Source organism: Thalia democratica, chromosome 5 (assembly GCF_965202585.1).
Source record: "Thalia democratica chromosome 5, ktThaDemo2.hap1.1, whole genome shotgun sequence".
In the NCBI taxonomy this organism is placed as follows: domain Eukaryota; kingdom Metazoa; phylum Chordata; class Thaliacea; order Salpida; family Salpidae; genus Thalia; species Thalia democratica.
In genome coordinates, this window is record NC_139169.1 from 26753183 (window position 1) to 26776573 (window position 23391).

Genomic DNA, 23391 nt, shown 5'->3' on the forward strand with positions numbered 1-23391 from the left:
GATTTCATTTCAATTTTTTTTTATTCCAATACAGTAGGAAACTATTTCTGACGAGTCCTACTTGAAAGTACTTAAATAAATTTAAAGAAAATGAAATGTATTCTGTTATATATTTATAGTAAGTTATGCACCGGAAAAGCTGTTAAAATTTTGATCTAATACAAAATTCTATCATATAGATCTATCTTATTAGATGATGACATTTTTTGTTATCATCAAAAATTTTTTTAAAGACACATTTAAATTAGCTTTACAGTGTATTTTAAAATTCTTATACTAAAAATAGACCTAAAAATCTGTACTTTTAAAAACCTGGAAAAAATTCAGAACATCTGGAAGGAATTTCTTAAAAACATGTAGCCATCCTGTTTTATAATAAATTTGAGCAATTTTTTTTATCTAATTGTTGTACAGTATTTATCAAATTTATATATCACAGCAAATATATAAGTATGCCAGCTTACCATTTGTCACTGACCTCCCCGGTTTGCATAGAAAATATGGCCATGTTGCCACTTAGGACAAGGGTCAAGAAACCGGCTCCAAAAACTGATGACCACGACATCATTGACAGGACAACTGAATATTTCAAGTTAGTTTTCAACCAACATTGTAATCACTTAGTGTTTATTTTTATGTCCTTGAGTTTGTGAATGTCTGCATGTTATAAACTTATTTTTCATTTTAAATATAACTGTAAAGTTATTGTTGTTTCAGTTTGTTCAGGTTAGTATTAATGACATCATCAGTAAAACTGTTGTATACTGATGTAAACAAAGTATTGCTTGTAAAAACTTTAAAAAAATATATTTTTTTTGTAAATTTGTTTATCGATTCTTTTTCATGGGTGCAACAGATAAAAACAAAATATATTTCAGCGATAAGCAATTGAGAAATTTAATGCTTAACTATACCCTATATTGGCTAAAAACACCAATGAATTTTTATAAAATTAGTAGTTTTTTTTAAATGACTAATAATATGCTTTTCTTTTTAAATAATGAAATAAATTTGACTTTTTAAATTAACACCTAACTAAAAAAAAACCTAAAATAGTATTTGTATAAAAGCTTGTAATGTTTTTTTTTATAAATTGCTGTAGGCGGTAAATTTGACAAAAATTCAAGGATATTTTAGTTATTTTAAACTTAAAAACAGCAAAAATTTGCTACAATCAACCTGAAGTAACTTATAACATACTTGAAGCAGAATAGAACCAAACCCAGCTTTCAAATGATGAACCCAAGCTCTAAGCAATTAAATAAAACTCTAGGTTTATTTTTTGTTCACTTATATGGTCAATGGCCGCTTGCCAGCCCACTGTGTAGTATTGATTGTATGAAAAATTATATAATTTTTTTGTGTAGGCATTTATCAGAGTTACCACAAAACCTGGAATCCTGGAATTTTAGAAACATTTTGAAAAATAAACCGAAAATCTGATCAAAAGTCACTAAAAAACATTGAATGTAAACAATTTTTACATGTTAAATAGTAAAATTTTGATTTGACATGAAAAATATATCATATAGATAAAATTGTTTTTCGTCATCAAAAAAATTTATATTAAAAAACACAGATAAAGTAGCTTTACAGTATCTTTTCAATGTTGTTATACTTTTTAAAACAGTTTTAAATCTTAAATTGACCCAAAAACTTATACCTTGAAAAACCTGCCAGAAATTTTTCAAAAATCAGTGGCAACCCTTATATATAGTTATAGTATGGTATTTATTAAAATTTAAGTTGTTCTATTGTAATGCATTTAGATGTAGTGAGAATGTTTTGAAATTTGGTCTGTATAGATAATCTTATGTACTAAAACTATGAATAGAGTAAATTTCAAAGAATTAGTTTTTGCTTATTAAAGAATTCCAATAGTATTTATTTTATTCTAAGCTTTAATAAACTAAAACATTATTAAACGGCGGTTTTAAAAAAAATTAAAACTGTCAAGATTAAAAATCAACAACACTTAGATATTAATAGGTTAAAAAAAATAAAGAAATACATTAATAAAATATGACTTTATTCGTACTAAAAAGTAGTTATAAACTATCATTTAACCTGTTTAAAAATTATTATTATAGAACACTTAAAATATTTATTTATAAGATAAAAACTAACAGCTCAACTTCTATTCTACCTATTAATTAAAGTATTTGAAGTTCAAAAACTGTAGTAATGTGTAGTAAGTCTAACAGTCTGCTGAATACTTATATAACAAAATATTTATATTCTAAATTTTTTTTTTCTATTAGTTTCTTTTTTTTTTTATACAAAATAAAAGGTTACATGCTGTTAAAAGTAAAAAAATTCTTATATAAAACTTTGGATTTGTTCACAAAATATTTTAAATAGATTTATTACATTTAAAAAATAAAAAAAAAATAAATACAGATACGATGACAGGGTACATGACGCAGTTGAGGCAGGAAACAGGATTGAGGCTGGTTGAGAAAGTTGACGATGGGGGAAAACTCAGCAAGTGGTAGGCCTGCTTCGGCAAGAGAAAGTTTATGGGGAAGTCCCTCAACAGTCCTGGCATGTAAACAAAACGGCCGCTTAGCGTATCAAAGAAAGTCAGGCTGAAGCCATGCGTTGCTTCGCTGCTTTTTTATAAATACTAAGGTGGTGATATTTTTGATTTAACTTAAGCTCATTTTTTTTATTGGTTTTATTTTCTTTGCTAAAATTTCACCACTAAAATTGTTTGAGGGCAAAAGTACAGTTTTCATTTCATACTTTAAGTTTCAAGTTTTTCTAAAGTTTATATACTTCAACTTAATTTGTATCACAAACTTTTAAGCAACTTTTTGTTTTGCTTTTTTTTTAAACTTTCTAAGTTTAATACTTTATAAATACTTTTTACAGATAAATTATCTAAGAACAAGAAATATTTTCATTTCTGCAAAGTTATTACATATTCCATATATTTAAGTGACTTAAATAGAGGTATAATGTTTTAAGTTTACATGCTTCTATCGGTTTTAGTCTTTGTTTTATTTCTTATGTTAATATTTTTTATGATACATTTTATAGCAGTACCAATAATTTTTCTATCGTATTTCAGAACTTTTGAAAATAAGTTTTTAATATAGTTAACTAAGTTAAGTCTTTGATTTTAATCTTTTTAAACAAAGCAAAGTTTTTTTTATGTTTTATAATCTATAAGTTATAAAATTTTGAAGGTTACAATTTTTTTGATAAAAGTTGTTATTGATTATACATCGTTACTAAAATATGGTATTATATTTAATAACTTAGCTCTGAATACAGTTCATAATTTTGTTCAGTATTCTGGAAATGTTAAAAAATCGAATTGCTAATTTTATCAAGTATGTAATAAAAAACCGTCTTTAAAGTGGGAATGGGAAACTTTTGCATAGTCACTTTTGCACTAGCTTTGACTGTTCTATTTAAGAAATTTTATAATTGTTAACTTTTTATGTAGTTTTCTAATAAACAAATAAAAACGTTTGCTTATTTATTTTAACCAGTAGTTCTCTAATTTATTTAAAAATTTGAATTTTTTGATTAAATCAAAGTGCAAAAGTGACCTTAATGCATTTATGACAGCTACTTTTTAAAACTGTTAATATAAGATTCCTGTTGAAAGTTTCTAGTGGGGTTTCGTTTTGATACAGCTTTCGTATTACAATTGTTACAAAATGCGAATTTGTCAACGTTTTAAAATGTCACTACAGCTAGACAGAATTTTTATAATGATAATTTCTAGCATAAATATTTCTTGAAACCGTTTAATTAAGTACTTTGGTCTATTGTGTAAATATTGGGTTCAGTTTAGATTTACAAAATTTAAAGTTAATTCAAACTTTTCTTTCCTATATAAAGTGACTTATAGTTTTTACTTAAACCTGTTATATACAGAGATGGCATAAGTTTTTCGATTAATTCAAAGACAATAAATTAGAAAAAAATAAAAAACTTTAATGACTAATGTTGAAATTGGCAATTAAAAGAAACCAATAAGACGTTTAAGCTATTTGTTTTACATGTGATGTCCTTACTTTTTGGTTAGGAGTACAATATTTTCTTTTAAACTATTTGTTTTACATGTGATGTCCTTACTTTTTGGTTAGGAGTACAATCCTTTCTCTTGAACTATTTGTTTTACATGTGATGTCCTTACTTTTTGGTTAGGAGTACAATCCTTTCTCTTGAGCTATTTGTTTTACATGTGATGTCCTTACTTTTTGGTTAGGAGTACAATCCTTTCTCTTGAACTATTTGTTTTACATGTGATGTCCTTACTTTTTGGTTAGGAGTACAATCCTTTCTCTTAAGCTATCTGTTTTACATGTGATGTCCTTACTACACGGTTAGGAGTACAATCCTTTCTCTTAAACTATCATTTTAAGCTCTCAACGTTCTCTGAGCCGTTTTATCCTTTTTTCGAGAAGAGATGCATTCTAATCATCAATATAAGCGACTTTTCAGGGCTCATGCGCGTTTGACTAAGTCTCTATTTTTGGCAAAATGACAGTTTTTAATGCTTGAAAATATGTGCATTATAAAATAAACATCTGAAAATAGTTTGGTTTTTAAGTTAATAGTTATACAGTGAGTTAAAGTCGTTTTATATGGTAGTAAGCTCGATTGGACGCTGAACAACACAAGTATTAGTCAATAACTATTGTACGTACCCTGCTTTTCTTCAAAAAGTAGACCACCCAAAAAACCCACTGGTTTTTAAGAACCTATACTTCGTGCTCATTAGAGCGAAACATAATTTGGCTATCTTTCAAGTCACCCGTTTTTAATAACTAAGGTCTAGCTCAGGGGTCGGCAAACTGCGGCCCGCGAGCACGTTATTTTTTTGAATGGAATGCGGCTCGTGAAAGAAAATTTTGCGGCCCGCGAGCATGTAAATGTTGCCCGCTGAGTAAAAATGTATTTAAAGTTAAATTTGTTTGATAAATTTAGTTCTAAGTTCCTGTATAACATTTTAAAACTATTAAAAGACTGTACTGAATTAGCTTAGAAATAAGAAAAAGACAGGTAAAAATTCTACCAGGTTTTTCACAACTTCACTATAACTTTCTTGTTACAACAGCAAACTATTTTCTGACAAAAGAGTGTATAAAGTTCTTGGTAAATAGTTATATAATACCTGTTTAGTGAAAACTAAATGCAAATGTTTTCCGTTTTGTACAAAAGTAATGCACAGTATTTAACTAAAATGTCATTTCTTTATAGTTAAGTTTTTTACTTGTTTTTTATACCTAAGTTTCTATTACAGATGCTTTATTTCTAAATGTTATGTTCTAGTTTACAGAAAAACATTAAAAATAACATAGTGATAAAAATAATATTAGTAATAAGAAGAACAAATAAGTTTATTTTTGTTTTGACACTTTTGATATTTAGAAGTTTTCTTTGCATCTTAAATTAATTCCTTTGCACACCAATGAACGAAGATGCTCATATTTTAAACCACTTTTTATTTAATACTCGACGAGACAAAATTTAGTTTATGCACAATTTTCTAACATTATTGTTTCTACATGTAATAACTAAGTAGGTACAGACACAATTAAAACAATATATATGACATAAATTAAAAAAGTTTTTGTTAGGTATACTTTTTGATTTTTCAAACCATGTTTTTTGGCTAAAAGTTAATATTTATGCGTTGCATACTAATATAAACAGTTGCTGTTGTTTAGAACTACCGATTTAATATAAACTAGATTGAGAAGTGGTAACTTATTAAGCTTGTAAATTTCTAATCAAAATAGTTCAAATTCGATCAAATAAACAAAAAATAAAAAATTGCTATACACTCAGACTACGACTATTTGAAGACTTCAAATCTCAGGCCAATTTATTAATTTTTCAGTTTTTGGCTTGAAATGCTTTTTGTATGCTAAAATATCAGGCTAGTTTTGGTCACTTGAACTGACTTTTTTGCTTTAAAAAGTGGTAAATTAAATTCATGATGTATGTTTTATTCAATGCACAGTGTTGGTTTGAATTAAAATATATTTTAAGTCTTTTAGTTGAATTAATTTGAATTATTATTTATACTAATTGTATACATATAAGTGTGAACAATTAGTGTTGCCAAAAAATCCCGGAAAAACTTGGAACTTGACAATTTATACTTGAAAAATCTGAAAAAGCCTTGAGTTTGAGAATTATCGAAAAAACCTAGAATTTTAAACAATTTTTACATGTTAAGTAATAAAATTTCGATTTAACACAAAAAATTTATCATTTATATGTTTTTTATAAAAAAAACACATTTAAAGTATCTTAACAGTATCTTTTGAATTTTCCTTATTCTTTAAGACAGTTTTTTCTACCTTTAACTTAATTATATACTAAAAAAAGAAGCAAAAAATTGTACTTTTATAAACTTTATATTGGTGCATTGCACCTTTGCTTTTAACATGTCCTTACCTATTGTTGTGCTTTGTATTGGAACTAAACCCAGAAATTCTTTTAAAATGTCAAAATTAGTAAAACCATCTCTAATAAATATTCTAAAATTAGCAATATCTGTTGTACAGTTCTCGCATCTTAACAGATACTATTATGTCCTATTATGGTTTATGCGGCTTTATAATCTTCAGACATTTCCTCAACACGACTTCTTATTGATATTGAAGAAATAAACAAAAATATTTTACTAACGCAAACAAAAATTATTTAAATAAGTTTTCAACTTTCAACGGTATCTTTTTTTAGAAATTACTTTTGCTACTTGATAATTTGCCTGAACAGTTTTTATAATCAGCCTGTAGTTACTGAAAATAATCATGTACATTATTGAAACTGACTTAAGCAATTTGTTTTTGGTTTTTTGATTCTCGCAATAACTCCAAACTAACGTATTATAGTTCTTATAGTTCGTCTTATAATTCACATTTGCTCTTTTTAAATGCAATATTTTTATTGCAGATAAAGAATTGCTATAATGCTCAATAAAAAATTGGTTTTTCTATTTCATTAACAGCTTAATAAATTTTTATACATTTGTTAAAAAAATTTAAAATCTTAATTCCCCATTCAAGCTAAATTACAATAAAATTTTAGTTATATATTTAATTCACTGTAAATAAACTTCGGTATTTCTTTATTTTGTGAACTTTATTCTAAACAGGGTTGCCAAACAAACCGGCTAGTTTAATTTTTTTTATAATTCAGACAAGGTTAAAGCTGTTAAAATTTTTTTCAAAACTCGGTGTATTTGAAACTTTTATTTCAAACACTTTGAATAAATCTTCGAATTCTCAGAATAGTTTTTATGATTGTAGTGTAGTTTAATAATTGTATTTTTTGTCTATTTACATATTGTGATTTTTTCTAATAATGATATTTTAGTTATCTACTTAAGCTTGATTAACAGAAAGTTTTTAGCTATTCTAACTTTTAGTAAACTTTTAATATAATTCAGACATTTTTGCTTTTAAAGTGGTAACCGTGTAAAAGACTAATTAAATACTAATAAGGTATTTATTAAAGTATTCCAGCAATAATTATGCTTAAAATTTGATTTAGCTTATCTACAGTATAAATAGGTACTAATTTTATTTAATTAACTAATTACTCAACTTTCTAAAGAGTTCAAACTAATTAAGACACAAAAACTATTTTCTAAAGTTAAAATTTTTTTAAATATGAAAGTGTGGTTCATAATATAAAAAATGCATAAAAGTGACCTATAAATTTTTTTCAAGCTCAGCTTTTATAGAGAGTTAGGTTTTATGTAAAATAATAAAAGTATTTTATTAATTTTAACTTATTAAGTATTTAAAAAAGTACATATTTTATTAAGACTTAAATATATTAAACAATATAAATTCTAGTACAATTTATATTTATATATTAAATAGGCGTTCATGTGTAACTAAAAATCATTTTAAGTTATTTATTAAATAAAAGTAAAACTATCTCTGGTGTGACCAAAACTTAAGCAAAAAAGTTTCAAATATCACTAAAACTAAAACAGTGGCCCGCAAAGATTTTGAAAACTTGAAATTTGGCCCGCGAACACCAACTGCCTGCCGACCTCTGGTCTAGCTAGACATTTGGTGCATTTATTCTTTTTCTTGGTACACAACTTTTTAAGTCAAATTTTTGTTACTATTTACAACTGTGTTAAATTTTTATATCAATAAAAATTGTTGTTTTAGCTAGAGTCACGTAAATAATTTATTTAAAAAAATATTTTTTCAAAAACTAAATCATTTGTAGAAAATGTGATTAAAGTAGCTATGTTAAAATTGCTCAGTTGTTTGTAAAAACTAAAAAATGTGAAATAATACTAAAGTAGGGGTCGGCAAACTGCGGCTTGCGAAGTACTTTTTAGCAAAATACTTAATTTTTAGAAACATAAAGAAAGGTTTTGTGGTTAAAACTAAAAATTTTGCTCTTAATTTCATAACTATTTACAACTAATAATACAACACTGCTTAATTTATCATAAATTTGGTCTAATATAGCACTTTTCAAATGCTTACTACAACTGATTTATATAACCACGGAAAATTTTTATTTATTGCGGCCCGCGGATGTTATTTCATTACAAAAAGGTGCCAACCGATGTACTAAATGAGTTAGATATGTACTAATGTATATTTTAAAAATAATACATTGATTTAATCCAAGGTTTCCTTAAGAGGTCAAGTAGCCACTTGGGGGCCATGAATAAAGTTTAAGGCCAATGAGCAGTAAAAGGACCACAGGGGTGGCTATAAATTTATAATTTGAAACTTACATTAGACGTTGTGGAGTTGATGATGAAGAAAGAAAAAGGTCTTTGGTGTTTAAAAATAAGTAAGTAAGAAGAAGCTTTTTTTAGCAAGTTACTCTAATATAGATGTAAAGAACGTTTTTAATCGGCGGGCCGGATCTGAAAAAACTTAGTCTTTGGCGAGCCGAAGAATTTTGAATTAGCGATTTTTCAGATCTAGTATCTGGATCCAGCCGGATAATGTCTTTTAGATCTGGATCCAGCCGGATCCTAATTTGAAAATATTATCCGGATCTGACTGGATACTAATTTTATATCAAGATCCGGATCCGGTCGGATTCCAATTTAAATAAATGTTACGGATTTGGTCGGAATCTAATTTTATGGATACGATTGATCACTCTTCTGAATCCTTCTAATTGACGAAAATTTCTCAAGTTTGACAATTTAAGATGTAGTTTGATACATGTCAGATGTTTAAATAGTGTCTACAAACAGAATTGACATAGTAATTGACAAAGATAGGTATGTAAAATATCAGATTTAAACAAACACTTTGCTTGGGTTAAGTTGACAAAAGGATATTCCAACTAAATTAGAACAACACAAAATATAAGAACAAACTGGTGTTTTTATCAGTACAGTAACCTCTCGCATCTTTACGCACTCGTGACGTTATGCACTCTCGTTTAATTACGCATTTTAGAATTCTAAAAAATTCATAAAATAAAAACTTTAATTATTTTTATTATTGCACGAAATAGATTTATTGTATACTTTATTTTAAAATATGTTTTTAAATGCTGACTCACCTCTCTATATCTTTAGACTTTTTAAACTTATGTTCCTTGACTAATAGATAAGCATATAATTTAAAGATAAATTAATATAATAACATTTAAAGATTAAATTTAAATTCTGAATGAAATATGACTGTGTTAAATAATGAAAGTATAATGAAATAAGAAGAGTTTAAAACACTAATAAATAATACAGCACTCTTGTCATATATATGAATAAACATCTAAAAAATTAATCTAATGAAACTTCTTAGCAAAAAGTAGCAGTGAAACTTAAAAAATATAGAACTTACACTTAACACAAAACTCAAATGTTTTATAAGTAAACATATAACTTATTTTAATTTGACATTTTTTTTAGTTTAAGTTCTTCTTACGTAACACTAGCTTTGCACAGCAAGCGTTGAAACTTTTTGCACGTTGCCTTCAATTCTTTGTAATGCTAACCAACACCAGTATTTTTAAATAAAGTAAACAAATTGTTAAAAGTGGGAAGGTCCCCAGTCTGCTTTTAACTAGAAGCAATATAAAAAAAAATCGTGTTAGTTAGTATATTTGGTACCTCTCTCGTATCTTTACGCAATTTTTCTGTGGACACAATGTGCGTAAATAAGCGAGAGGTTACTGTACTCAAAAAACTGAAAACCCATTTGCAAACATGTTTTAAATTCAAACTCTTACAGTTTTGTTTTGTAAAATTTTGATACAAAGTTTTATAAAAATTTTTTAGTATTGACTATTGCTGGCTGTACACTTTACTCGTGGCCCGTTTATTTTCATCTGCGGGCCGGATTCCATTGAAATTTAAAAAAAGGCCGGGGACCGGTTATTTTAACACCGCGGGCGTTGCCGACCCGTACTCTAATACAATGAACAGTTTTGTGCAGATTTAAATTTTAACTTATTTAAAAATGTGTACAATAAGTAAGTTTAATAGTAGTTCATATCCTTTTAATATAAACTTTAAATTAGTTGTTATAAGTTTGTATTTGAAACAATAAATATAAAAACTGATTACTATGCCTATTGAACATATTTTTAAAGACTATTTTTGAGCCGCGATTCGTCGCACCTGCCGTTTGTGTTCGCACTCTTATGGGTGTTTATCGTGCAAAGTTACGCGGGCGGCAGGCCAGTATACTTTGCTCAATTAATTATTAATTGTTCTGGTTATTGCTACTACTTTGTATATGAAGTTATAAAAAGTGTTTAGTTTAAAATTCTTCAATTGCATTTTAATATTCTTTTTTTTTAACAAAGAAGTATTTGTTGTAAAAACTAGTTTCACTTAATCTAAAGTTCATACAGTTTGAATAAGCAGTTAGCTTATTGAGTACAATAAGTATGTTATAAAAGATAAGATAATATTGAGTTAGAAATAAATTTGAAAGAGTAATCTATTCAAGAAGGAGATTGAAATAATGAATGCAAATTATATGCAAACGAAGTTGTTTACAGCAAAACTGAGCATTTTTTTTTGTGACGTAACTATTCAGTTCCCTTATACTTTTTGCCTCCTTTAAGAAAAATAAAAACATATAGTTTAATATGCTTTAAAATGACAAGAATACTTCAACAATTTTCAGCATTGTAGAAATTTTAAACCTATGTTAGTTTTGTTTTTTGTTTTTGTTGATAAGTTAAATAATATTAAATAATGCTGTTTATACCAACTTTTAAAACTATTGATTAATCTATTTAATTATGTTGTTATCATATTTAAAGATTTTACCAACTACTGATGTTCAAAAGTAAAGTTTAATTTAATTTAGTTATTCTAAGGAAAAATATAAAAACTTGAAAAAATGTCTCTGTAAGTTCCTAACAAACTTTGACTAGCGTAAAATTTTATATAATATAGTTGTATTTTTGTTTTGTAAAACAATTATTTAATGAAATCCATTGACCATGGTAAATTAGCTTTAGTAGTTTTTTTTTTTTTTTAGGCTAACTTGTAATTGTAAAAGAGTTGTTATAATAACCACTGACGTTCTAAGAAAACCAAATGGTGTGAAAAATAAAATTTATGATAGAAAATTTATAATTGATCTTAGAACAAGCAAACAACATTAAATAATAATAACTAACTTAAAATACGCAATTTAAGTTTGAGAGTAGTAATTCCCAAAATCTTAAAAAGCTGTTCACAGTAGATTAAGCAAGAAAAAATCATTGTTAAGTTTTTTATCTGCTAATATATTTTTTATTACAAAACTAATACTTGGAAGGCTGAAGTTTCGCAGATATTCAAAAACATTGGTTCGCATTTTTGAACACTTCTTCGCTATAAACAAGTTTTCGTAAAAAATTAATGAAGCTTACAATTTTTATTCAATTTAGACAAAAACATCTTAAACGGTTTATCTTGCTTTGTAGATATTACATTTTTGGATTAGATTGTATAAAATCATTAAAATTTTTTTTTGAGCTTAAAGTTCAACTAATTTTTTTTTCTTGTTTATTCTATATAAAACAACTAAGTTTCGTAAAGAAATTATGGAGTTTGCAAATTTTACCAAACTTTGACTAAAAACATCTTAAAGGATTCGTCTTGCTTTGTAGATATTACGATTTAATTTAGATTGAATATGAATAACAAAAAACTTATTTATTTCAAACTCAAAGTTCAACTAATTTTTTACTTGTTTATTCTATATAAAACAACTAAGTTTCGTAAAAAAATTTTGGAGTTTGCAAATTTTACCAAACTTTGACTAAAAACATCTTAAAGGATTCGTCTTGCTTTGTAGATATTACGATTTAATTTAGATTGAATATGAATAACAAAAAACTTATTTATTTCAAACTCAAAGTTCAACTAATTTTTTACTTGTTTTGTTCTATATAAAACAATTAAGTTTCGTAAAGATTATTGGAGCTTACAATTCTTATTAAACTTAAACAAAAAACATCTTAAACGATTATTTTTTTACGAAACTTATTTGTTTTATATAGAATAAACAAGAAAAACTTAAGTTGAACTTTGAGATCAAAAAAAAAAAGTTTTTTTGCCTTTATTCAATTTAAACTATAAATATAATATCTACAAAGCAAAACAGTTTGTTTAAGATGTTTTTTGTCTAAACTGAATAAGAGTTATAAGCTATGTTAATTTTTTACGAAACTTAGTTGTTTTATATAGAACAACAAAAAACAAATTTGTTGATTTTTGAGGTCAAAAAAATTAAGTTTTTTGGTGATTTTATTCAATCTAAACGAAAATGTATTATCTACAAAGCAAGAAAAAATGTTTAAGATGCTTTTTTTCTAAGTTTAATAAGAATTGTAAGCTCCATTATTTTTTTACTAAACTTAGTTGTTTTATATAGAATAAACAAGTTAAAAATTTGTTTAATTTTGAAGTCAAAAAAACTAAATTCTAAGTTGCTTTTATTCAATCTAAACAAAAAATGTATTATCTACAAAGCAAGACAAATCGTTTATTCTATATAAAACAATTAAGTTTTAATTATTGGAGCTTACAATCCTATTTAAATCTATACAAAAAACATCTTAAACGATTATTTTTTTACGAAATTAGTTGTTTCATATAGGGTAAACAAGAAAAAAAACTAGTTAAACTTTGAGGTCAAAAATTAATTTTTTTGATGTTTTCATTCTATCTAAACCAAAAACGTAATATCAAGAAAGCAAAACGGATCGTTTAAAATGTTTTTTTTTTAAGTTTGATAAGAATTGTAAGCTCCGTAATTTTTTTTACGAAACTTAGCTGTTTTATATAAAATAAACAAGAAAAAAAGTTATACTTTGAGGTCAAAAAATTAAGTTTTTTGATGTTTATATACTATCTAAACCAAAAATGTAATATCTAAAAAGCAAGATGAATCGTTTAAGATGTTCTTTGTCTGAGTTTTAAGCAAGCTCCATTAATTTTTTACGAAAACTTGTTTATAAGTGTTCAAAAATGCGAATATCTGATTTTGAATATCTGCGAAACTTCTGCTTACTCTAATACATGGAATCCAATTCGCATCATAATTAAACAATAAGTTAGAACATGTAAGGAATGATCAAAAAAACTTTCTTAGTTGAGTTAAACTAAAAACGAATTTTAATTATTTCAATTGTTCACCAAAACTTACTTAGACCTATTAACTATTGTTTTGTTTTAGAGTTTAAATTTTGACTTAAAAGTATCTTTTTTCTTTTTTTAGCTCGTTACAATTTTGTTTAAAGTGGAGTATGACACTCAATGACCGAAAGGTCTTTTTGTGCACCCAATTCCATTGACCAAAGTTTTTTTGAGCATATTTTTGTTTTTTTATTCAATAAATATTGTTTTTTCTTATAAAAAAATGTATGTTTACAATACAATTTATTAAGATAAATTAATCATATACTAATAAATATTGCAGAATGAAGTGCTCTCCTTGCCATATAGTTAATGCTGTTTGGCAAACAGTGTTAAGTGAGTAATTTTACATTTTATAACTGTTATTTATTAACCGAAGACTTAAAAAAAGAAGTCTGACGGTATTGACTCTTAAATTGATGTGATCGCTGTTTTGTTTCTTTAAAGTTTTGAATTTATTGTATTCATGTGAAATTTAAAAAAAATACTTTTTAATAATAAATAAAATTTTAATAAAGTGAGTTTAGCATTTAATGTATTTTTGTAAAAATTTTTTTTTGCTTATTTTGTTTCTTTAAAGTGTGTAGCACGCCACCATTGCCGTTGAATAACGGAAAAGTGAGCGGCCCGAGCCAGCCGATTGTCGGGTCAAACTACACTTACAGCTGTGATTCTGGTTATTCGCTGAGCAAGCAATCACCAAAGTACGTCGTTTGCGAGGTTAACGCTACTTGGAGTTTTCAAAATGAAAACCTACCTGTTTGTGTCCGGAGTAAGTTTAGCTTCGATAATTTTTTATTTATTTTATTGCAGATAAACTAAGAGCCTAGTATTTTTTTTTGTTTAGGTTGCGTGGAGCATTAGAGCAGATGCTCCATCCAAAACAAAACTTAATATAATGTTATAAAGTTTAAAAATTACTGTACCTTAAAAAACTTTTGTTTACAAACAGTTTATTCTAAGTGTAGTACTTTTATCTTACTCAAGTTTACATAAGATTTGATCACACAAACTCGATCATCCGACCACAAGCATTCGGTAGACGGAGACCGGTTTCGTCCTTAGTAGGACTCATCAGTCAGTCACAACCAAAGTACTTGTAGTCACTAATCTACACATATTTTTTATTAAAAATGTATTAAAAGCTAAAAGAATTGAAAATTAACAGGCTGCAACGCTCCTCCTGCACTGAACTACGGCAAGTATTTAAATGAGACGTTGGAATTTTATGGAAATGGAGAATTTATCAGCTACACATGCGATTTTGGCCCTGATAATTTCGTTGGTGTTATTAAGTGTGATGTCGGAGAATGGAACATAAAACCTTCTTGCCCACAAAAAAGTAAGTTTTAGCTTCAATAAAGTTTATTTTTTGCGGATAAGACCCTACTAAGTTATGGTGTTAATCTCCTCTTTTTATATTAAAAAATCGTTTTAAATAAAAATGTTTTTTTTTATTTAACAAAAAAATCTACAAATTTATTAGTATTCGTTATATTGCCTAAAGTACTTTCAAATTCTTCTTCAGTAGGCAATTAGAACTGATTAATTCAAAACTTTCTTGCATATAAAAGTTTTAAAAATATATTATGACGTAACTATAAATCAAGTTTTAAGGTAAACTTTGTTTTAAAATGCCTGTCTTTGAAAAGGTTTTCAAATAGTAAATCTTATTAATATCTCTAGTTTAAACTCGCAAAAACTAAATGAAATAATATAAAAAATAAAAAAATATGAAAAAAAATAAAATCAAAGACAAAGGACTAAATTAAATTAAATTGTTAAACTTTGATGTGTTTGATTTAACGTTTTATAATACTATAAAATGTAAAATCAAAATAAAAATAGCAATAAAAATAGTAATCGAGCTTATAGTTGGTTGAAGTTAAAAAATCAAAAATAAATAGAGTAAATAATCATAATAAATAAGTCGATAAAAGTAGTAGTGCGTATTACCTTAACTTGTTAAGATATTTAGAAATGTATAATCAAAAAACTTTTTAAACATTAAAACATGTTAAATAATAGTAACCTAGTCAATTATGTGTAAAGTGGTAATATAGTTTTGTTTATGTTTATTGTTGCTTCGAGTTTATTGATCCATTTACTTTCTAAAAAATCTAAGTCTGAATAGTTTTTAGTGGTGTCTACAAATATAATTGTAAAAGCTTCTTTTAGATCTTTTTTTGATGTTTTGTATTTTTTAGCGTAATGTATTTTAAGTGCTGCTCTATCACTAACTTCATCTGTGATTGTACTCTTCCAGATGTGTCTGTGAGAGCACCATCTTGGCAAAAAGGACGTGATTGTCTGGCCGACATAGAACTCTTCGCATTCACTACATTTCGTCGCATATATCCCAAAATTTTTGAAATTCAAGTTTTTTTAAATTCTATCGCTTTTCTATTTTTTAACTTTACTAAGCTTGTTTTCTTTACCATTGTATTTTTGCAAAGCAAACATTTACCACAAGTGGATGAAATTCCTTCTTCATTATTAACTTCATGAGCTAATTTCTTGTAGTTAGTTAGTAAAGTTGCAATAGTCTGCGGTCGTTTGTATGTTATCATCACGTTTTGATTCAATTGTTTTTCTCTTTTTGTTAATTTAAGCAAGTTTGGAAAGATTGTCGTCCAAATGTTTATGTTTTTGTTACTTTCCTTCGTTCTTTTTGTTGGTGGTCTGAACCGATCTTTCCATATTTCTGTTTTTCCAGCATCTCTACAACTAAACCCTCGCAAAAGTATGATTTTTTACACTTATCTTTTAATAGTTTCATTGAGATACTTAAAACTAAAATATTCTTACTATACTAAAATTTAAAAATTAACAGATTGCAACGCTCCTCCTGCACTGAACAACGGCAAGTATTTAAATGAGACGTTGGAGTTTTATGAAAATGGAGAAATTATCAGCTACACATGCGATTTTGGCCCTGACAATTTTGTTGGTGTTATCAAGTGTGATGTCGGTGACTGGAACATAAAGCCTTCTTGCCCACAAAAAAGTTAGTTTTAGCTTCAATAAAGTTTTTTTTTTTGCGGATAGACCCTACTAAATTTTGGTGTTAATCTCCTCTTTTTATATAAAAAATTAACAGGTTGCAACGCTCCTCCTGAACTGAACTACGGCAAGTATTTAAATGAGACGTTGGAGTTTTATGGAAATGGAGAAATTATCACCTACACATGTGATTTTGGCCCTGATAATTTCGTTGGTGTTATTAAGTGTGGTGTTGGTGGCTGGAATAGAAGTCCTTTCTGCCCAGAGTATGAGCTAGCAGGTTTGTTTGTTTTCTAATTTAGCATGTAAGGGTAGCAAACACGTTTAATTGTCATCAAGTATTCAATGAATAAAACAAATGTCAACTGTGTAAATAAAACTTGACAAACACAAAAGATATATCAATTTATACGATGAAAATTTTACAAACTATCTCAATTAAAAAAATGTATAATACTAAATGTCACAATCTAGACAGGATAAATGTCATTAAAATTTAATCAGCATGCACTGTAAGGACTATAATTAAACAATTAATAGTTATCAGTATACCCCAAAACGATTCTAAATAAACAAGTTAAATGAAAATGAACAGTCAAAAACAATAATAGTTTTATTAAACACTAAAACGATTACTACAAAACTAGTCAAATATAACCACACACAGCAAATATTTGCAACTCAACTCGTTTCAGAATGTAAGTCACCGCCGGAAGGGCTTTTTTCGAGCTGGAAAACGGAGTATTACTTTGACGAATTGAAATTTTACAGCGGTATGCAGGTGACTTATGAGTGCAACGATGCCTATAAGTTCAAGCCTGACCAGAAAGAAGTTTTGAACTGCCAATCGGACGGTACATGGAGCTCCTCTAACGCCCCCGAGTGTGCACAAAGTTTGAGAATTTTTAGTTGTTATCTTTATTATAGAATGTATAATGGGTTCCGTTTTTTGTTTACGAGTCTGTCTTGATTTGTAGACTTTTGTTTTAGAATTTAGATACTGTTTTAAAATTTAACGATTTGTTCAAAATGATTTTTTTTATAAACAAAAAATATAATTTTATTAATAAAGTTCATATTTTAAAATAGTTTTTTCATTCTATTATAATCGTTTTTAAAACCCAAATGTTTAAAGTTGAACAGTACTTTAGGCTTCTTGTGAACGGTGAATAAAAATAGAAAACAGCCAACCTCACTAAAAACCTGTCTCAGTTTTTTATCTTATCAATCTCATTCGTTTTCAGTCTGCGAACTACCGCCGCCTATAGAGGGCGGAGTGTGGAGAGCTGATAGAGTTGGCAATTTAATACTGTCCAACGGCATCGTTTACAAGAGACAGATATTCTACGTTTGCTACGATGGCTACTCGTTCAAGGATAGTACTCGCAGAATTGTTGGATGCTCGCACGGTGTCGGATGGAAGTTTGAAAAACTGCCACAGTGCTTGAAAGGTTTAAAACTTTATTAATAACACACACATTTCAAAGTATATTTTGTATTTTAAACCGTCTTTACTCACTTAATTGTTATTTCAAACGAGGCTTGGTCTAAAATTTTTAAACCGTGTTCCTAATTTTCTAGATGTAAAATCCTTGTTTTTAAGTTACTAACGTTTAAGTATATATTACAAAAATGTTGTCTGGAAGTTTTTACGCATGATATTTTTTGGTTTTTTCGCCATATAAAAATGTAATCAATACATTTAAACTAATTGTAAGTAGTATGAAAATATTAGGGTATTTAAGATTGATTGATCATTTAAAAAATATGGTTTCTTTTTGTAATGCTTTTTTTTTTGGAAAAAAATAAAATTAAAAGTTAGTTTTATATTGGCGAAAAACAATATTAGGTTTTAAAGTACATAAATTAAAGTACTTGTGTTATTACAATATTTACTTTAAACAAAAAGAATAATGATATGCTAAAAATTTCATAGTAGATTACATAAACTTTGACAGAATTTTGACTTCATCATATAAAAGTAAGAAACTAATTTTCTAAATAAGGTCTTATAGTCGTAAAAATTTAATACTATAAACAAGATCGTATAAAAGTAACAGTATAGTTTTCTAGATATGGCCCCAGTAAAACTTTATGAAACAAAACCTTAAATACAATGGGTTTTCTTATAAATATTTTAACTATATGCTGCTGTTGAACACAGTCTAAAGAAAATTCATATTGATAATGTATTACAAAAACGTGATAAACTTTACACAATATTCATTTATCGAATGTGTTAGTATTTAAGTATTGCAAGAACGATTTAAAATTCAGAGTTCTTTATTTAACAATGTGTTTCATGTGTTATGCAATGATCAAAAACTAAAAAACTCTATAAATTAATTAAAACTATTTAAGTAAATTTTTGAGTTAAAGATTTATCTACATTTACCTTAAAACTAAACAATGTACCAAGCTTAATCTTTAAACATTACATACAACTTTTTATGCTGACTTTAAAATACCGCAAGGTCAAAAAAATTGTAATGTTGTTTGATAATAACATAAGTGCAAATTAAATATTTATTCACTACCAGGCTTCCTTGGTAAAAAATAACGACCTTGTCAAGTATAATAAAGTATTAAACTGAACTTAACAATGTTGCTTATCTAATTGTATATTGAAAAATAACAATGTTTTTAAAGCATAATTTACGAAGCAAAATAACTTCAACTTGAAAATAAGAAAGCAACGAAAACCCAGAGGTCGCAAAAAAAACTTTTTGTTACAAAGTTAAGTATAGTTACTTCAAAACTTAGCAATGTACAAAGTTACTTGCATAAAGGATTACTTGCTTTAATGTTGTGAATGCATAAGTCATTAAAAATAATAATTAAATCAAACTCAAATCAGAATGCAACGAAATACCAGAGGTGTCAAACAGTTTAGCGCCAGTCAGTTTAACCGAAATCTTCAGTTCGAAATCGCTACGTCTGAGCGGTTTTGTGTTGCAGTACGTTTGTGTGAATGACTACAAACAAAACGCTAACGTCACGACTTGTGGAGACGACGGAGAATGGACTCCAACTGTTCGATGTTACAGAGGTACAGTTTATTAATACAAATAAACTTAATTCAGTTGCAACATTTGTGAATGAAAGTATGAGTATGAGGTAAATACTTTTTTTTTGATGAAGTCGAATGCTTGAATAATCAAAAGAAGTTGATCGAAATTTTTTGAAAACGAATTATTATTCATACTAAATAAAAGTGTTTGGTAAATTTATAATAAGCTTAATAAATCACAAACTATGTTTTATATTTAGTTGTATAAAATTAATACATTAAAACATTGCTAATTTCGTTACCAACTAAAAACATGACAACTTTATTAGCACGATTTTTTTCTAAACATTAACACATTCTAAAATGGCCAACATAAATAAAGATTGTGGACATTCTCCGATTGTTCCAAACTCAATTAAAATGTCAACCGAGTTCATTGGCGAGAGAGGGGTGAATGTGGAGTCTGTAGTTGAATACGAGTGTGCCGCAGGATACTTCAAATTTCCATACTCGGAATCGAACCCTGCAATCTCTTACGAGTGCCAAGTTGCCGGATCCTGGCCTGCTGTCATGTTTCGGTGCTTAAAAAGTAAGATGAAAACTTTTCAAAGTCGAGTAAAACAAAAACGCTTGAAATATTTTTATTAAAAAGCATACTATTCTTGATTTATACATACTCGAGCTATTAGAATTAGTTATTACCATTTTGTGATTTTGTATCAGCTTATTTAGTTTAAACAGTTTAGTGGTGCTCAAAAAAGTAGTTATGCATTTAGATGTAAATAAATTTTGTTTCACTTTAATTTTCAATAATATCTATAAACATGTTATAACAAGCATAACAGAACAAAATTCAAATGATAAAAATGTTGTAAACAGAGTGTCCAGACGTGAAAATGACCACTGCCCTGACGGTAGACACGCACAATCGAGTGGACGAAAACCTCAATTACCTTAGCGGTACGGTTTTGAAGCTTTCATGCGAAGAAGGCTACTCCCTCAACAAACCAGATCTTTCCACTGTGGAGTGTCTGGAAGTTGGAGTTTGGAACTCATCCTTCCCAGTCTGCCTGGAACGTTTGTTTTTGCTTTTAAGAGCGCAATAACAAGTTTTTAAAGTTACCTAATTAAAATATTTGTTTCATGTGTTTTAGTTTATTCTTAATTGTATTTGTATATTCGTTTAAAAGAGTTACTAAGAGACATAAATAGTAAGATTCACAACAAAATAATTACGAAACAATATTTGTAACTGATAGATGATAACAACTATTTTAAAAGTGTACTAAACAATTTTTTATTTTTAAGAGTGTTCTTCTATTAAAGACCTTTTGAACGGGAAGATTGTGACTGTCGATCAGTTGCGTGCCGGGCTGCTCCTCGAAAATGACGTCATCAGATACGATTGTGACGAATCGTACGTGTTTCATGCGGGCAGCGCTGGTGATTACACTTACAAGTGCCAGGGAGGCAGCTGGAACTCAACAGCCAGCCCAATATGTATCACAAGTGTGTGCACTGTTGTTTGTTTTTTATTAAAATACAAAATTGAAAGCTTCAAAATTATTTGAAAAAATATTTTATTATAGTTAGAGTTCATAGCTTAGAGATAGATGAGATTCTTTTTTTCAGGCTTAATTCTTTTAAAGTTGACGGAAAATAAAATGTTTGAGAAGCTTTATGTTACACTTCTTTAAAATTAAGCTTTATTTAGAAGTTTGTTCGATTTTTACAATCGAAATCTTCTTATAACAGAATGTCCTCAACCACCCGAGGGTGACTACGTAACAGTGGACATTGAATTTAGCTACGTGGTAGGCAGCTACTACACAGACACGAGAGTCAAGTACACATGCGATGAAGATCACGGATTGGTGTGGTCCGAAGAAGACTTGTTGACTTGCGGGTCAGACGGAAAGTGGGATTTCGACCGCGCTCCATTATGCGGACCGAGTAAATTGTTTCTTTTGTATTTGGGAAAAAAAATATTTTTTGAAAATACTTAAAGTTTGAAAAAGACTGCTATACGCACTCGCTAGTATCTCACACTTGTTTATACGTTATTAATTATATTAAGTTAACAAAAAAAGTATTGGACGCGCAAAGCAGTACATGTGACTTTTCGAAAGTTAAGCAACATTTATTCGTATAAATATTAATTAAGACAAAACAAACATTTTTAGTCTGTGATAACCCTCCAATCTTGGAAAATGGATATTACAAAGTTACAGAACACTTAGTGTTTGCAATTGGAACTACTAAAGAAAGAGTTATCGAGTATTACTGTCTTGAGGGCTACTACTTTAGCGATGAGTTTGTGAATGCGAATTATAGCTGCAATCTGGGCGCGAAATGGAATCCTAAAAAACCGCCAACCTGCATCAAAGGTTGTTAAGACTTTTGCATTTCAATCTGTAGTGTTTCGCTTGATTAGTATAAAATCAAAACTATTTGAAAAATTTATGCCATTATAGCTAAATTTTGTAGGTGTTAGACTGTTAGAGTTATTAGTTTTAGTTATTTTTTAAACAAAACACTTTAAATTGTATATTGTACTTCAGTTTTTAAAGATTTAAAGTAAGTTGGGCGTCAAGTTTACCTTCAAACCTACATTTGTATTTTAACATAAAGTTTTTGGATTCTAAAATTGTTGTTCTAGATACTCTTTACTAAAGGATGAAGCAAATTTAAGTAAAAGCTTGGACTCAGCTACATAGCTTGACCTTTTTTTTAAATCTATGTATTGCATAAAGTGAAACCAACAAAATAGGACGTTTAGCTTTAAAAGTCTTAACTATTCCACTGTTTTACTATTCTTAAAAGAATCAATACTTTCAATCTATACATAAACTTTTATACTAAAATAACTCCAATAAGCTTTTAAAACTCATTTTTGTTGTGTTATAATTAATTGTTTTAAGGTACATACCTTTTTTTATACAGTGATTAAGATGAAGACAAAAAAAAAAAGACAAATAACGATTGACATAACAGAAGACTATTCAAGTAATTTAAGTACTTTTGTATCAAAATTAATCTTAAAAATATCGTTTAATACAGAGTGCGAAGCCATTCCTCAGTTCAACAACTCCGATTTGTACGCAACTGAAAACGTCAGCAGGGTTGACTCGGAAGGCAAGGAAGTGCTTGTGAACGGCACCCGCCTCACCTACAAGTGCGAGAAACATTACGTCACAGACGTCAATGTTGTCCGGTGTGACGTGGACGGCGAGTGGGCTCCGAAAGTCCATTGCTACCCGAGTTAGTATCTTGTGCATAGATATGAGCAAACCGACTGTTTTTGTTTTAATTGACCGCGCATTTAAATTCTAAAAACTTTACTGAACACGCAAGAGAGTCAAAAATACAATTTTCGATCTGGAGTCTAGCGAAAGCTGCTTTCCAATCGGTGTTAATTACTTATTTTGACACTTATTAAAATCAAAAACTTAGTGATGACAAACTGCAGATTGCGGACAGTCGAGAAACGTTTTAAACGCATTTAAAAACGTGGAAAGACTGAAGATCAACGACTCTTTTACAATCGAACGATCGGCTTTGTTCGAATGTGAGGATGATCATTTCCTGATACCCGAAGGTGCAAATACGGTTTCCCGTTGCTTGATTGGAGATACCTGGACCGAATCTGATTTCCACTGCTTAAAAAGTGAGTTCACAAAATTTACTTTAAGTTTGTTTTAGGTTATTAAACTGAGTTTTTGAAGAACGAATTAGTGGAAAGTATTAGTATTTTGACACTTTT

At 28.0% G+C, this 23391-nt stretch overlaps 2 protein-coding genes across 3 annotated transcripts in view; both read left to right on the forward strand.

Moving 5' to 3' along the window:
• The first annotated feature begins 449 nt into the window (after positions 1–449).
• On the forward strand, positions 450–3138 carry LOC145837054 (actin-related protein 2/3 complex subunit 3-like). Of its 2 annotated transcripts, none has more exons than XM_082944819.1 (2): positions 450–592; positions 2401–3138. In XM_082944819.1, the coding sequence occupies exons 1-2, from the start codon at positions 453–455 to the stop codon at positions 2456–2458; spliced, it is 198 nt and encodes a 65-aa protein (XP_082800945.1). In that variant the 5' UTR covers positions 450–452; the 3' UTR covers positions 2459–3138. The 2 variants fall into 2 exon arrangements, with proteins under 2 accessions (XP_082800945.1, XP_082800946.1); XM_082944820.1 differs by having other exon boundaries at positions 2413–3138.
• Positions 2470–23391, forward strand: part of LOC145836367 (sushi, von Willebrand factor type A, EGF and pentraxin domain-containing protein 1-like) — a 34175-nt gene continuing 13253 nt past the window's right edge. Inside the window, exons 1-15 of the mRNA XM_082944176.1 lie at positions 2470–2548; positions 14196–14387; positions 14784–14957; positions 16449–16622; positions 16716–16898; positions 17314–17511; positions 17863–18069; positions 19476–19667; positions 20011–20217; positions 20508–20705; positions 20937–21137; positions 21384–21581; positions 21812–22015; positions 22689–22889; positions 23098–23295. Coding sequence (XP_082800302.1) covers positions 2470–2548; positions 14196–14387; positions 14784–14957; positions 16449–16622; positions 16716–16898; positions 17314–17511; positions 17863–18069; positions 19476–19667; positions 20011–20217; positions 20508–20705; positions 20937–21137; positions 21384–21581; positions 21812–22015; positions 22689–22889; positions 23098–23295 — 2806 coding nt within the window. The remainder of the gene's footprint in view (positions 2549–14195; positions 14388–14783; positions 14958–16448; positions 16623–16715; positions 16899–17313; positions 17512–17862; positions 18070–19475; positions 19668–20010; positions 20218–20507; positions 20706–20936; positions 21138–21383; positions 21582–21811; positions 22016–22688; positions 22890–23097; positions 23296–23391) is intronic.

Excerpts from the sequence above, each read along its gene's own strand:
- LOC145837054 (XM_082944819.1), top strand. The coding sequence starts at position 453 with ATGCCAGCTTACCATTTGTCACTGACCTCCCCGGTTTGCATAGAAAAT. Across the intron at positions 593-2,400 it reads AGGACAACTGAATATTTCAA|ATACGATGACAGGGTACATG; the intron begins GTTAGTTTTCAA and ends AAATAAATACAG.